Genomic DNA, 15,256 nt, shown 5'->3' with positions numbered 1-15,256 from the left:
AAAAAAAAGCTTGATAATTTGCAGTACCTATCTAGAATTGCATGCATCAGTAAGTCCTCCTTCCAAATAAATCTAATCCTCTCTTGGAGTGTTCTGATTTCCTATTCTCCCTTTTGACCACAGAAGCTATAAATGAATCCTGGGTTATATATTTGGAGAAACCTAACTGTTACCTACCCTGCTTCTTTTACTTATCCTCAAACAACTGCGGCCAGATGCTTAGCAAAGTAAAATTTTTACACACTTTGGAGAGCATAACTGCCAAAGAACATTTAAGATGCTTTATTGCCTTATACATATAGCTGATATCTCAGCTAAATCTAAACGTCACAGAATGCATTAAGAACACCGTAACTGTTGTGGGTTTTTCGTATCAGCAAACTTTCTATTTGAAGATTTTGGATAATGCTAGAGCACTGGAATCTGGACTTTCTAGCATCACTGGAAGTGGAAGGAGAAACCATGTCTGAGAGAAAAGGGCAGCTCTGAAAGACATGAAATACTTTGCTCCAGAAGCAAGCATCCATTCCTTCTCTATGACATGCCAGTATCCTCTCCTGTCTGCTAGTGACATTTCTTACTAGATGTTAAATATGTAAGGGAACAAAGACACAGTATGTATTCGTGAGGGATAAAACAACAAAATTAGTTCCTGAATATAACTGCCCACTTGAGACTAATATAGGTGAAACATTTTTATTGTGTTTTTGTTTTTTTTTTTTCAGAGCTTCACATTCTCTCCATTTCAGTAAAAGAGAAAGCCTTAGGGAAGTAAAAAAGAAATAAACGGTGGGCCCCAAGGGCAAGAATACAAAACATAGCATTACTGAGAGGTGTTACTGCTCCTCAAAGCACCATAATACCACCTCTTCATGTCCATGCACCAGCCTAGGGAAGACATGTTGTAGAGAACTGCATCATTTGTCATCATCAAGCTAAAAATAGTTTTCAAATTGCACTGATGATGCTTTAGTCTGCAGCAGCACCCATATGACCCTCAGCGTTCATCTATTACTTTGGCTGTTTTACAAATATTGTTCTATTCTATCAAGTAGAAGCTAAGCCAACATAATCTGCTTGGCCAGAGGAGATGAACAAGCATAATAATCTGCTTCCCTGAAAAGAAACAGTTTGGGTCTTTTGAGGAGTCAGCCTTGGTCCTATGTGTGGCAATCCAAGAGGAAGAACTCCTGCCCAGCAATGCTGGGGTTTCCCTCCTCCCAGAGCACTTTTTGTGGCTGTGTGCCAGCTGGGCATTTAGATCACAAATTCAGATGACTGTAGTTTTATCTTGAAGGTTGATCATTGATCTGCAGGGTCTGAAGTCCCATCTCACCATGTTTTAGGTGACACAAGAGTTTCTAACTACCTTGCCTGGACTTCCTCAGTCTTGTTGGGAAGGAGTGATGCCACTGCATCAAAGACCGGCCTAACACAAGTTTTAACTAGGGCAAAACATATATACTGCTGCCAAGTGGGCTACAGAAAGGCAAACATCAGAGCTCAGTGATTACAAATTTGCCTGTAAGCCTGTGCAGTGGTGTACTATAAAGTACAGAAAGGAAATACTAATGTTTTATGTATGTAAATTGATGAATACACACAAGCACATAAAATCAAAAAAGGGGAGTTCAGAGGGTAAAACACAATCATCCTGTTTGCAATCAGAAAGCAAACTAGATTAATGGGTATTCCTTCTGTTCTGCTACCAAGGGCAGAGCAGAGCAAACTGCAGGATAATGGTGCTGGCTCTTTTATTAGTGTCCTCAGGAACAAAACAGCACATCTCATGTGGGTCTCTAATCACACGTATTTCAAGTAGGTTAAGCAAAGATACTCAACATTTTTGAATGTAGGCTCATAGGTGTTCATGGACAGAGAATTTTTGGATGCTGTTTCAGGTCCTTTTTTCTACACCAGTTCCACTTAAGCAAAGTTCAGGATGCAGAAAATAGTTTTTAATGAGTTAATAGGAAATGTAGGTGCCTCCTATTCACAGGCCCGTTTTCATTTCACCCTGCTTAGATTTCATAACAAAGCAACCTGAACAGACTGACTTTCATTTTTAAAGCACCTGTCCATAACAACAATGAAAGCCAGGTATGCATGTCTTGACATTTGTACTAAAAAAGCTGCAAGATGCATTTTTTTTCTCTCCATTGTACTGTTTCTGTTCTTAATTAAAAATAAATAAATAATAATAATAATCAAATTTATCAGTCCTAACCCAGCCAGAATGCAGTAATAACAATATTTTAATCTACTTCTTTAACACAGGCATTAAAGGCTATGAGACCTCAATCAACTTACTAGGAGTTTGCCTTAACAGTCACAAACTGGAACAAATGTTTTGAGCTATATAAAAAGTGAAATAAGGTCACATCTGATTCAGCAGAAACCTTGCTCTCTGTGACTTGTCTTATAGTATTAGTCAAACAACACCAGGCCAGCCCTTCCGTTAAAGCATAACTTCTAGCTAAGTTCCACTTCACTAATAAAAGATAAAGTTTTCTTTATCCACCTAAGTTAATCTGAAAGGGAATAAATGTCTTAACAAATGCATTTTAACTTAGTGTTTAATAAGATTAAGTTTGCTTAAAACAGATAAGATACGCTATCATCTGTATATAAGAATTTATAGAACACTAGAAAAAAGTATGTCACAGTTCCTGACCTGGCCCTTAGGAAATCGATTGTCGAGCTGCAAGAAAATTTTTGAATTCTACTTTGCCACACAGAAAAACGGAACTTAGTCTTAAATTGAACATTTCTGACTTCTTAAATTAACAATTAAAAAGGCAGCAGCAAATGGATACATGCTTGCTGCTTAAATCTGGATTCAGTCCATACTGCCTTGCAAAGGACAATAAAAAAAAAACACTTTGGACCGCCACAGGAGGAAGTTCTTCCTAGTTCTGACATTGCCTTATCACTGAGAGGCCACCTTTGGTACGTTATTTTACTTCTCTGTACACTCTTCTGCATGAGATGGAAATGAGCATCTCACTTTCGCAAAATACTTTGAGCTGAAAAGGGTCTCCCAAGTGGTAAGAAGTGTTTAGGAACTAACAACTTAACCGTTGTAATAAAAGCAATTCTTGGAAATTACTATCTGGTTACTTACAGACAAATACCAAAGTTACAAAATACTCTAATCTTTTGTAACTCCAGAGTTAAGTTTAAACAGTATTTAAAAAGAAAAAAAAAAAAAAAACTGCCTCATTTAAATAGCAGTTTATTATATAATGATTTCTTTTGGATAGGTTCCCCCCTCACTCCCTCAATGGTTTCACATTCTCTCCTGGTCAGAAATATGAAGCATGCTATTTAAAAGTGCCCGATTCAGCAAGTTCTATCAAGGATAAACTATCCTGATCTTTCTCATTATTTTTAGCCAGCTGTACCACTCATGCAGTATTTTAAGAATGTGTTGAAGTTTGTACTTATTTTCTTTATTAGCCAAAAAAAATATTAAAGCCGCTCTAGGCTCTGGCCATGTATATTCCAAGAGCAACAACAGCAACTCTAAGGCAAAAATGCTGATTTTTAAGGCTACTTTTCTTTTCTAAAACCCCACAAACATAACATTCTCCACAGTGAAGGTTATTTGCCACCTCAACACCTTCCTCCATTTCTAGGATCTTCTGCACTCACTGAAACTTGCTTTGTCCTGACTGAAGCTTTTTAGCTAAGGAGTCAAATAGGATAAACATGGCTTAAATTATACATATGGATGAGCACACTAGGAAACATATATGAGTCAACGAACCTCTGTGATATTTAAAGCACATGAGACTTCAATAGTCAGGGTTATATGACATACACATCCACAGGACTGTATCTTCACAGTCACACCTTGATCACAAAGGACAGAACAAATGTTTCCCTTCATTTGGGTATAGTACAGAATACCATACAAGCCTAACTTGAGAATTCCCAAAGGTATTAAAAGAAACTAAAAGTGCTTCTAGAACATTTTCTTCCCTAGGTTATAGTAGAAAGGAAGAAGTAAGTCCCTTTCTTCAGCCTTGAGTGGCATTGTGATACTTTCCAATTCAAATCTTTGAGGGGGGGTTGTTTTTCCTTTGTTTTATACATTGGCTCTGCTGGCATAAGTAACATCTGGGAAAAAATCTACAAAAAATGTTAAGTGACTGGTAGAGATACAGTGGATACATAATCTATATTAATGTACACTAAGAAAAACAGTGTCAGTTACAAGCTGTGCAAATGCAACAAAGAGCAGCTGTTTTTTTTCCCTTGTTTCCTCACAGTAGGAGAGCAGGAAAACCAACAACACTACGACAGACACAGCTGGTGGAGCTTTTCAGCTTGCCAGGTGTGTCCCTCACCCTTTGTAGCCTAATCATACTTACCCTTTTCCCCTAATTTCCTCATTGATTTAATTTTCCATTTAGATCCATTACTCTAGTTTCTGGCACTACACTCTTAGACATGAATTTTCTGAACAGCAATGCACGAAGTGACTGACATTAATTGCACTTCTCACCGAGAAATGCTTAAGAATCTGTGAAATAAGAGCTTAAGCAATTCTGACCTTAGCTAGCCTGGATGTGCTGTCCTAGGGGAGTCACTTCCAGTTTCTGAACTCCAACCAACATCCCATACAGACCTTGCTCCTGACTTCATGAGGAAAATTCGACGCTGGACTAAAGTCATAATCAAGAAGCTACACCTGTGTTGGTTTGACCGAAGTTGGTATGAATTGCAGAAGGACATATGGTGAGAGGAAAGAGTGGAGGACACGATTACCTGCAAGGAGATCTGCTTCCCTCCATGTTAACCTGGACCTGCACACTGAGTCAGCTTGTATCTGACATTCCCTAAAGGCAATGTTTATGGTCTAAAAACCTGCTCCAAGGTAATGTCACATTAAATGAAAACTAAACAAAAAGCTTCCTGTATTCAGAGCCTTGGGATTATTTGATGGATTAACAGACAAAAGAAAGTAAGTCATCAGCACCGCACACAGACACACGCACACCCAAAGGTTACAAATTGCGAACAGAAGCTGCCCATTCCCCAGTTGTAGCCTACCGTGCCTTTATCCTGAAGGCACATCATCAGAGTGCAGACATCCCCCGTTGCTTGATGGTTCACCAGCACCATGGCTTCATCTTCCGATACTGCTTTAACATCATCACCCCATTCCACTACTATTGAAAAAGAAAAATAAAAGGTAAACTTTGTGATGACCACATTGCTAATTTCACTATATAAAAAAAAACTCCACACCCACACACTTATAACAAAGAAACCTACATGCTACATGTCAATTTAAATTGGCACATAGCATAAGATACGCTATATTAGCAAGACCATTTCTCCAAGCAGAGGGTATCCAGCTTAGTTTTAAATCGCATGCATAGAATAAGAACAAAACAAAAATACTCTATCAGGACATATGCAGAGATTGATCTTTTTGTGTCATTACACCATTCTATATTTAGGGTCTCAAAATTACATAAGGTTTTGACCCAGCTTTCAAATTCAACCATCTTGCCTCGTTAGACTTATTTTTCTAATTATGTCGTAAAAAAAAAAAAAAAAAAAACTGCTTTTACTGTTTTTTGTTTGTTTGTTTGTTTGTTTTTTTAAACTTGGCAAGTTTGCTTCATTTCTACACATACAATTATTAAGCTACTTGGGTAAAAGAAAAAAAGAAAAAACTTTAGTTGGAACATTCTGTTTAAAACACTACATTAAACAAACTTTGTAATTCAAATGAAGTTAGCTGTAAGCAAGAAAGTGGGTTCAGAAAACGAGCTGCTCAGATGACAGAAACTATTAGTCACTATTTTGTAGACCAGAGACCAGATACTCCAGTGGCAAGAATGACATCAGGAGGAAGCCACAGCTGTTGATCATCCAATATCTATACTCACAAAAACTATGCTGAGGTGAGGAGGAGGAGTTAAAATCACTAGTTGCATCATCACAGAGAAAATAAATAGATAGAGAGTAGAAGGCCTCCTGCAGAAGAACACAGGATGGAAAACAAAAACGCCTGCCATAAATCAAAGGCCAGCATGCACCTACTGCTCTTACTGGGGCAAAGAGACCGATGAGCAGAGTCTGACCCTCGCCAACAAGAGATGGTTACTGCAGCTCAAGGAAAGGGGAAGGATGGAAAGGCTGAGTAGTTCTGTGAAGCTCAAAAGGAAAAGTAAGATGCATTGCCTGTGCACGTAGGACATGATTATTTTTCTGTATTCGTTCAGGACCTCAAGAGGTTCTCACTAGCTATTATCTCCATTTCTGACCTCAAAGGCAATATGTCAGCTCCACTACAGTCCTAAAGATCCAGTTAAGAAAGGTTTTGTTAAAAGGTCTCCCAGCAGCAACCAGCCCTCCCTGCAGCACAATTCAAGGGTTATAGTTCTGCTGTGCTCCCAGCTGTAGTTTAACTGAGGAGAAACCCATGGGCTATGCACTGAAGGCACGAAGTGATAACCCGTGTATAGCTTCCCTGTCCTCGCAGAAATCCAATTAGCATCACACATTTGAAACTTGCTGCTAATTTTCCATCAGCTCCAAAAGCAGTATGATCTGAGATGTAAGCACAAAGTAAAATAAAAAAGTAAAAAAATAAATAAGTAAAATAAAATACTCTATTTGGTCACAAGTAGATGGAATCGGACTACAAATACAGAGAGGGGAAGCCTGTTCATCCCATAATGTCCAACCTTCCTTCCTCTCCCTGGCAATCTAAGCACAGGTCCTTCCTCAGTTTTCTCAGTGTGAACTTTGAAGATCATATTTTTTCTTCCTCCTTGATTACGAGCAAATTCCCTCCAATGTCCTCTCTAACTCCATGGAAGGCACAAAGCACCTGGATGCTGCAATCTCAGTTGATGAGGCAGGTGCACATTCAAGTATTTCACATTTCTGGGCACGACAGTACCCAACAATGCAAAAAAGTCAGACGAAAGAAAAACTGTCTTAAAGGAAATGTAGTAAGCCCATTTTGGAATTATTACTTCAGCGACTTTACTAAGGAGCCAATACACAAATAGTCATACTTAACTGCAGCTTTCCAACAAAAACTGAAGTTTTAAAGCACCAAAAACTAAGCACTAAATACATTGAGCATTTGCAATATAAGGTGGCTCACAGATGTCTAATTATTACCAAATAAAACCATTTTACTTCTAGATCTGTCATTGGGGATGGGGTAATCTTTGCCATAGAGACTTCCATGGAATACATCAGTTTATATTATTAATCACTTCTACCACAGAACAGTTTAAAAAAAGCAGTTGAAAAATAAACTATTTTTAATCTTGGAATGTATTTCACAGATCCAGCTTTCTGAAGGATTAAAGTAAAGTTCATAACAAAGTCATGAGAATTAACACACTACTGAAAACAACCAAAGAGAACTTATAAAGCTTTTTTTTACAAAAAAATAAATTAATTAAAAAAAAAAATATATATATATATACACATATATGTACACATAAAAGAGTAGCATACTAGGCAAAGACTAAGAGGTGACCTTGACGTTTTCAGATAGGTCCCAGTCAAGTGAAAAGAGGGAAAAATAAGTTTCTGCTGCTACCTAGAGTATTCTACCTGTTCTTGTTAGATATAATATGGGGCAAACACTCAACCAGCTTACGATGCACTAATGAGTTTCAGCAGAGATGTAGTACCAAGGTGAGTCCCGTGGCAAGGTTAACAAAAGTTTCATTTAATCCTTTAGTTGACAGATAAAATGAATTGAGTAAATCAAGTGGTAAGACTAATAGCTCAACCTCTGCAGCTCAGCTGACAGGTAGCAGGTTACTAAATCAGAGTGATTCAGCTGTACATCCTCTAGCCTCTTTTCCCTCTGCCATTTCTCCTCAGGCAACCTGTCTGTTGTGCTTAATATCGTTTTATGGTCAATTGATTGAGCTGATTATCAGGGAGAAAAGAAACAGTTTGTACAAGTCCTTCACATAGCATTTCTGGATGGGAAACAGAACAGCAAACCACAAGTGTGCAGAAGAACCACTGCCATTACCACAATTTTTTAAAGAAGAAAAAAAAAAAGCCATCTAGCTTAAATTCACAGTGCCCTTTAAACGCAGTGGAGGAATAAATGTCCCTCTCAGACTTTCCCACTGCTCTCAAGTTTTCAAAATGGGCATTTTTCTTTCAGAAATACTCGTGCCATTACATTCCTCCATTCCAATTGGAAACACTCAAATCACAGATGCATGGCAGCAGAACCAGCAACAGTGCTCTGCTCCACTGTAACAAGACAAAAACAGTTCAAAGACAAATATTTGTTGCTCAGGGTGCCTGAAACCCAGCAAGCATTCCTCCACAACTTCCTTGTATTGCCAGGACACATTTTATAACGATACCAGCTCTGTGTCTACAGCCCTGTAACAGTTAGATTTCTGTAAATGTGGTGTAACATAGTGAAATAATATAAAGACAGGGAGGAGCAGGAAATCAGTTTAACCTGGTAATTTGAAGCCACGGTAAATTCAGTACTGAACAAATCTAGTAATCCTGATGAGTAATGAAATCTTTTACCAGCAGGAGTGACACAAAAATGGCTTAGCTGTAAGAGAGACTTCATTTGTGATTTAGTTTTGAAAGCAAAAGGTTTCTCCAGGAAAGGATGAAGACACAGCATGCAGCTGCAAGTAAATGCAAGACAGAAAGACTTTTCCTTCCGAGTCCAAGATGTACACAAGTCTCTAAAACTAAGAAAATATTTCATAAAATGAGCTGCAAACTGAGCTTTTTATGAGCTAACTCTTGCAAAGCTTAAAGAAGAAAATAAAAGCAATAAAAGAGGTTTTTTTTTTCAGATTGTAACTCAATTATTGCACATCTAAATGCAGCTATGGAAAGCTGTCAGAACACGTGGCTGCTTTGTAATCATGTCCTTACCATAACTGCATGAATGTAAGTGATGCTATGAATAAATATTCAAGCACTCTAATTGCAGCATGTCATTAGGCTGTGCAGATCACTACTCAGCTAGCTAACAATTCAGCAGCTTTACATCGTACTTCAGAACATAGCTGGCAAGAATGACAGCCTAGTATTCTGCACGTTGTCTACAGGTGAAGCAGTCCTGTGATTTGCATAGCAATTAATATGAACAACTTCACTTTGCATGCTGCACTTTAAAACGTCAAAAGCATTTAAGATTTTCTACCCTTGCCTCTTCATTATAGTTAACAGTTGCACTACCGTGTGTGCAGTAAGAACCAGCATTAATTTTATTGGCAAATTAATGACTTAAGTTCTAGTAAGCACTTGGGCATATTATTAAGAAATCACACTGGGTTTCAACTTCTTTCTCCACTGAGTTGGAAAGCAGAAAAAGGAAAACCTCCTTCCAGAAATTTCAACAGCCATTAGGAAATGTGAAGGAACCAGATGCAATTCTCTTACCAGCATCATCCAAATCTGAAAGCTCCCACATCAATTCCATAAATAAAAAACAAGACCAATGCTTATGGCAAGGTCAGGGAAACTCAAAGTGTCCTAATTACCTTTATTAAAAACCCAAACACCATGAACACTTCTTTATCAGGGAGTGTAGAAATAGGACAAGGGGTAAGATCTTTAAACTAAAACAGGGTAAATTTAAGGTTATATATTTGGAAGAGATTCTTTACTGTGAAGGTGGTGAGGCCCTGGCACAGGCTGCCCAGAGAAGCTGTGGGTGCCCCATCCCTGGAGGTGTTCAAGGCCAGGCTGTATGGGGCTTTGGGCAGCCTGGGCTGGTGGGAGGTGTCCTTGCCCATGGCAGGGGGTTGGAACTGGGAGGGCTTTAGGGTCCCTTCCAGCCCAAACCATTCTGTGATTTTATGATAGAATGGTTAGATAAATCATCTGCAAGTTATGATATACATGAAGGTGTAACTGATTTGGGTATCCGCGTTATTTACCTTTTAGATTTTCTTACACAGAGTATTCACAGCTTTCTCTACAAATCAGAGAAGCTAAGAACTTCTTACTCCGGAACTCCCCACCCCACGATTTATTTTTCTTCTGATCACTTGTAGTCACACGCATCCATGAAGCAAGACTTCAAGAAAAACAATTCCAACAAGCTGCGGGTTGGCAACGCTTAGAGCGGAACAGTACCACCTTTTGTGGTTCTTGCAAAGCTTTAGTCACAAATAAATGGCGTTATTAATGGACAGTCTCCTTTGATTCCTCAAAAATCACCCTGCTTTCAAAAATAAGGGACCTTATTATTATCTACTCAATAGTAATTTAACTCATGACAACCAGGTTTCTACATTTTAAACATCCCTTCTTATGCTCCAGCATTTGTATTTGGCAAGGTTTTTGCTTTACTATTGTTCATAAATGTCCAGTCAAAGCATGTTTCAGATGGAGTTGTCAAATACATTTCTGTCTCCTTTACAGATGGGATTCCTTAACAGCTGCCATTAAGAAATTGCACTCCTGGCCTCATAAAAAAAAAGTGGATAAAGACACGCTAAAGGTGTTTTTTCACTCCCTTAACTAAAAGGCTAATGGCATTTGTCTCTGTAAATCGATATACTTGCCTATGGTGGAAAAAAGAAAACCAACAATGGGATAAGTAAATCAGCATACAATTAGTTTTATTTTTAAATAAATATTTTAGGGCTAGAAGGCATTTAAAAACTCTATATAAAATCAGACACATTCTATTGGAAAGAGGAAAAACGCTCTTCCTACCCTTGAAAAAAGCTCTTCCTAGGCTACCCTTTCTTTTCAAGATTCACTTTTACTGCCAAGAACACCTTCATATATTGTCTCTGTACACACAGGACACACAGTAGATTAATAAAAGTACAATCCAGAAAAGGAAGGAAAGAATGTGCATACGACATCAGGTATCATTAAGCTCAGCTTCACTCATCGTCTTGTTTATCTTATTAAAGAATGTGTCTTTACTAACAGAAGTATTTTAAATATTAATGCCATTACAATATACACACCTTAAGGTTGTAAAAATAGTTTCAAACAAGATTTTGATACCAAAAAAAAAGTGTCTTTTACAGATAACTCAATTCAGGCCTCCACTGAGAAATTTTTCTTATTTCCCCTCAAGAAAACCACTTATCAGAGAGAAGCAAGAGAAGAACAAGCTGGGGAAGAGAAACGCACAAACAAAAGGAGCCTGTTGTAGAGCATCTGTTAATATACTGAGATGTCCCAGTCACCATCGTAATTTTTCTGTAGCAAACTATTTCACGCTCCTTCACGTTTCGTTTTAGGAGCATTTCCTTTTGCTTTCAGTTCCGTTCTTTTCAGCTTCTACCTTTTAGGACTGAAATTTACGAACTGCTGCTTTGTGTAGGACTTTGGTGGTCATAGTATTTACGCTGTAAGTCCATCCACCCTCTTATTGCAATTAACTGGCAATAAGAGGTGGTAAAAACAAGTGAAAATCAGAACAGAGATGCCCTGTCTCCTATCTCACAAACCCAAGAACCATCCTTTTCCTAAAGCACAGCACTTCCATTTAGAAATAGCCCCTGGTGATGACTACTTTTGAGGATTGACTTCATTTTCCTGGAATGCACATTCAAGACCTCATGGGCACAGTTTTCTTGAGTTCTGTAATTCACTGGCACAAGAGATGTTGTTTGCGGCTGAAGAGAGGGCTCATTCTACCCACGTGTGACTGAGAATCAATAGAAATGAAACCTTGGCTCACCTTCAGTGAAGCAAAATCTTTCACTGACTTCAGTACAGACAGCATCATCCCAAGAGCTGCTTCTCTTCGTAACTATGCAAGGCAATCAGTTGACATGATAAGAAAACTTTTCAAGTCAAATTCTGTCAGGACAGGTGAGCTGCGCTGGTTACAGATGCTTAAGGCATAGTTCCAATATATCATCCACCTTACGAGGATGCATCTTTCACTCGACATACCCTCCATACCTGCGGGAGGTCTCCAAAAGCTACCTTACACCACTCCCACAACTCCGCTTGCATTACAGGGCACCGAAGCCCTGCTACTTCTCCTTCTGACCACAGAAACTGGAACCCTGGTCGAATACAGCGGTTACCACTTCCAAGCAGAGGCAGCAGATGGGCAGTGCTCACAGCTTTTCATGGCTATGCTGGTAACAAACCATGGCAGCCGAGAAGCAATCCTGCTGCCTGTTTTGCTGCCTCTATTATTAGAAAAGCAACTCCAAGACTGAAGAATGGGATGGAGTGCTGAAATCCTTTTGAAGTACCTCGAAGCTCATGAGTCAGACCACTTGCAGACAGAGCCAGCTGTACAGCACGTTCCTCCCCAGTGACGGATAAAATGCATTAAACATTAACTACCCAGAGGAACATCAATGCATTCATGAAATAATATAATATCTTAAAGCCCTAATACCTAATATATTGCAGATGATACAGAGGCCCGAAGAATCATTATTTGTTTAAAGCCCAGAACAAGAAGAAGAAAAACAACGGGCCACTGTCCCAAATTTTTCTTGCTGTGGAAGAGTAATTTTTCATAATTTTAAACACATGAAATGAAACATCAGAACAAGTAAAGGTTATAAAGGCAAACTGAAAAAAAAAAAAACAAAAACAAAAATCTAGGCTAGAATATTAAAAGAATCACAAGGAGTTTCAAAGGACAGACAAAAAATGATTTAATTAGAAGCACATGGCTCAGATTCTTCTAAGACCTTGGTGACAAACAGTAAATACACTGCAGATGAACAGCTATCACTTCAGTTCATATTTAAAGCTGACAGTAACGTGCTGATCATTCCTAGTTATATTGTGGAAAAGAAACAATTCACGTTCAGAAATAGGGATTTTCAACATTATCAAAGACACACAATTTATGGGACTGCCTTTGAGATTACTGGAAACCAAAAGGAGAAACGGAGGCTAGCTAAAGATGACTTTTGCTTTTTGCTGGCTAAATATTTGAAGGATGGCCAACAAGCTGCAACACTGTAATGATGGAAGTAAAGAAACATATTTATGTAACACAAAAATCAGAGAGGCTCTGAATAGATGGACCTCCGTTAAGTTCTTAAACTGATAAAAGACAGGATTTGCAGTTTACCAAGACTATAAAATGTTACATATTAAGAAAGAAACGTGGCACAAGTCGCAGGGCCCACAAGACTGCTCGTATGGAAAAAAACATTGATTTGAAAAATGTTGGTCCATGTGTTCTTTTGCTCCATAGACAGATATTAAAGAAATTTTAAACAGAAAACAAGACATAGAAGGTTTTTCTACCAGTTTGCCCTTTGTGTCTTTCAACTCCACAGCACAGACAATGATGGGAACACCACGGTCAATCCCTTAACTCAGGATATCTTCATACAAATTTCCAACTGCTGCGTGAGCTGGAGAACTTGCTCCCTCCTGGACTCTCATCAGAATAATTCAGAGGCAGGCCCCCTGGATACACAATCTCAAAAGAATTTGAAATAAAAAAGAAGGAAGGGGGAAGTGTCATTTACAACACAGACAAGGGACATGGCTCTCTGAAATTCAGTTCGTTGACACTGGGACTTGAGCTTTAAGACAGAAAGTTACAGAAAAAAGAATCTTCACCCCCAGCACAAAGTCCACTGACCAGGGTGCACCCCATGGGTCGGGACCAGCACAGGCACTGCTCAACATCTCTGTTAGCAACCCGAATGACAGGACAGAGAGCACCCTCTGCAAGTTTGCTGCAAGCCTGCAGACAACGCAGAACCGGGAGGAGCGGCTGGTACACCAGATGGCTGTGCTGCCATTCGGGGGGATCCAGGCAGGCTGGAGAAACAAGCCAGCAGGAAATTCACAGCGTTTAACAGGGGGAAATGCCAAGTCCTACACCTGGGGAACAGCTTTGCAAAAAAAGGCCTGGTGTCCTGGCCGATAAGCTGACCCTGAGCCAGAAGGGTCCTCCCCTCAGCACTGGGGAGGCCACACCTGGAGCACTGGGCCCAGTTTATCCTGCAGCAGGAACAGCCTGTAGTCACAAAGCACATTTCACATAAGAACTGACACATTTTCTTCTATCTTATTGCTGACACCACTGCTGCAGAACTGCAAAGAGGTAAATTTATTTGAAGGACGGTTCAACTCTTACGGATGTAAGATGCGGAATGTGATTCACCTGGCACCACCAGACCAAGGCAAAGAGTGGGGTCAGCGAGCAACAACACTAACCTGAGGCAGCAATGCATTTCAGCCACAACAAGGCACTGTGTTCACTGTTATAATATCTTCAGATATTTATCCAAAGATGAAGAATTCCAGGTGTTCATCTGTATCTTTATCCATATTACAAAATATGGCAAAACAAGCTACCTCACTGAGACTCTTTTGTCTGCATGTCAAACACTAAGCATGCAGGCAGTTACACCCGAATTAAGCAATTTTTACTTACTCAAATACCAAGACATCCAGATTACTACTTAACATTCAGATTTAGCCATCTACCACCTACTTAAACACAAGACTTGAAGATTAGAGTAGTAGTAAGTAAACAAAAAAGCAAGCACGTTTTCTTCCGCACTGTGAAATGGGAGGGCCTCAATTATTTCCCCTATTCTTTTTCCACAGATTCCTATTTTCCCTGTTAGGCAAGTTGCAATGGCTTTCTTTTGCTTCCCAAATATTAGAGCAGTATCACGTGAGCATTTGTGCTGGTAATTAAAAGGAAAAAAAAAAAAAAAGGGGTGGAGGGGGACAGCCCTATCAGAGGTATCAAGAAGACGGGATGACGGCAGCACCAACTGAACCAGAATGAAGCCTTATGGAGCTGTGCTCTGCTAGGCTGGAAGACCTGCCAGGCAAGTCCCATCAGCCCGACATACAGAGCATAACCTGCACAAACCACCCAAGTTGCTATGAGTTGCTTTAAAAACAATAAATCCTTGCTATAAAAGTTGTGTAAGCATGTGCCACACACACTGCAGAACCGCTGTTTAGGCAGGGATAGAGCGACAGCTGTTTGGTTTGCTGTTTGTTTAGGGAAAGCAAATTCTAAAGAAAATAAAAATTAGTTTTAAGAGAGCGCTCTGAGAGCACACCCTCTGTCACAACTGAACTACAGCATCATGACAATAACCTGAGCTGTCTCTGCAGAGTCAACTGCTACACGGCTGAACCTACCCAGGGGCATTATCACAAACTACAATGCTATTACTACAGTTTCCTTTTGAGTCACTGGCAATGGTATGCATTACTAATTTGATGCTGTTGCTTGTCTTTCCAGATGTGAAATTCCCTGTGAGGCCAGGGCAGAGTCATTCATAAG

The 15,256-nt window shown here is 39.3% G+C and overlaps 1 protein-coding gene across 3 annotated transcripts in view; it reads right to left on the bottom strand.

The window, feature by feature from the left end:
- LPGAT1 (lysophosphatidylglycerol acyltransferase 1) overlaps positions 1–15,256 on the bottom strand; it is a 66,167-nt gene that overhangs the window by 34,465 nt on the left and 16,446 nt on the right. For all 3 annotated transcript variants that reach the window (XM_068676124.1, XM_068676123.1, XM_068676125.1), the window contains one exon: positions 5,059–5,177. In XM_068676124.1, coding sequence (XP_068532225.1) covers positions 5,059–5,177 — 119 coding nt within the window. The remainder of the gene's footprint in view (positions 1–5,058; positions 5,178–15,256) is intronic.

This window comes from Anas acuta, chromosome 3 (assembly GCF_963932015.1).
Source record: "Anas acuta chromosome 3, bAnaAcu1.1, whole genome shotgun sequence".
Lineage (NCBI taxonomy): Eukaryota > Metazoa > Chordata > Aves > Anseriformes > Anatidae > Anas > Anas acuta.
Note: the sequence above shows the minus strand (reverse complement) of the source record. Positions and strands in the feature narration are given on the sequence as shown.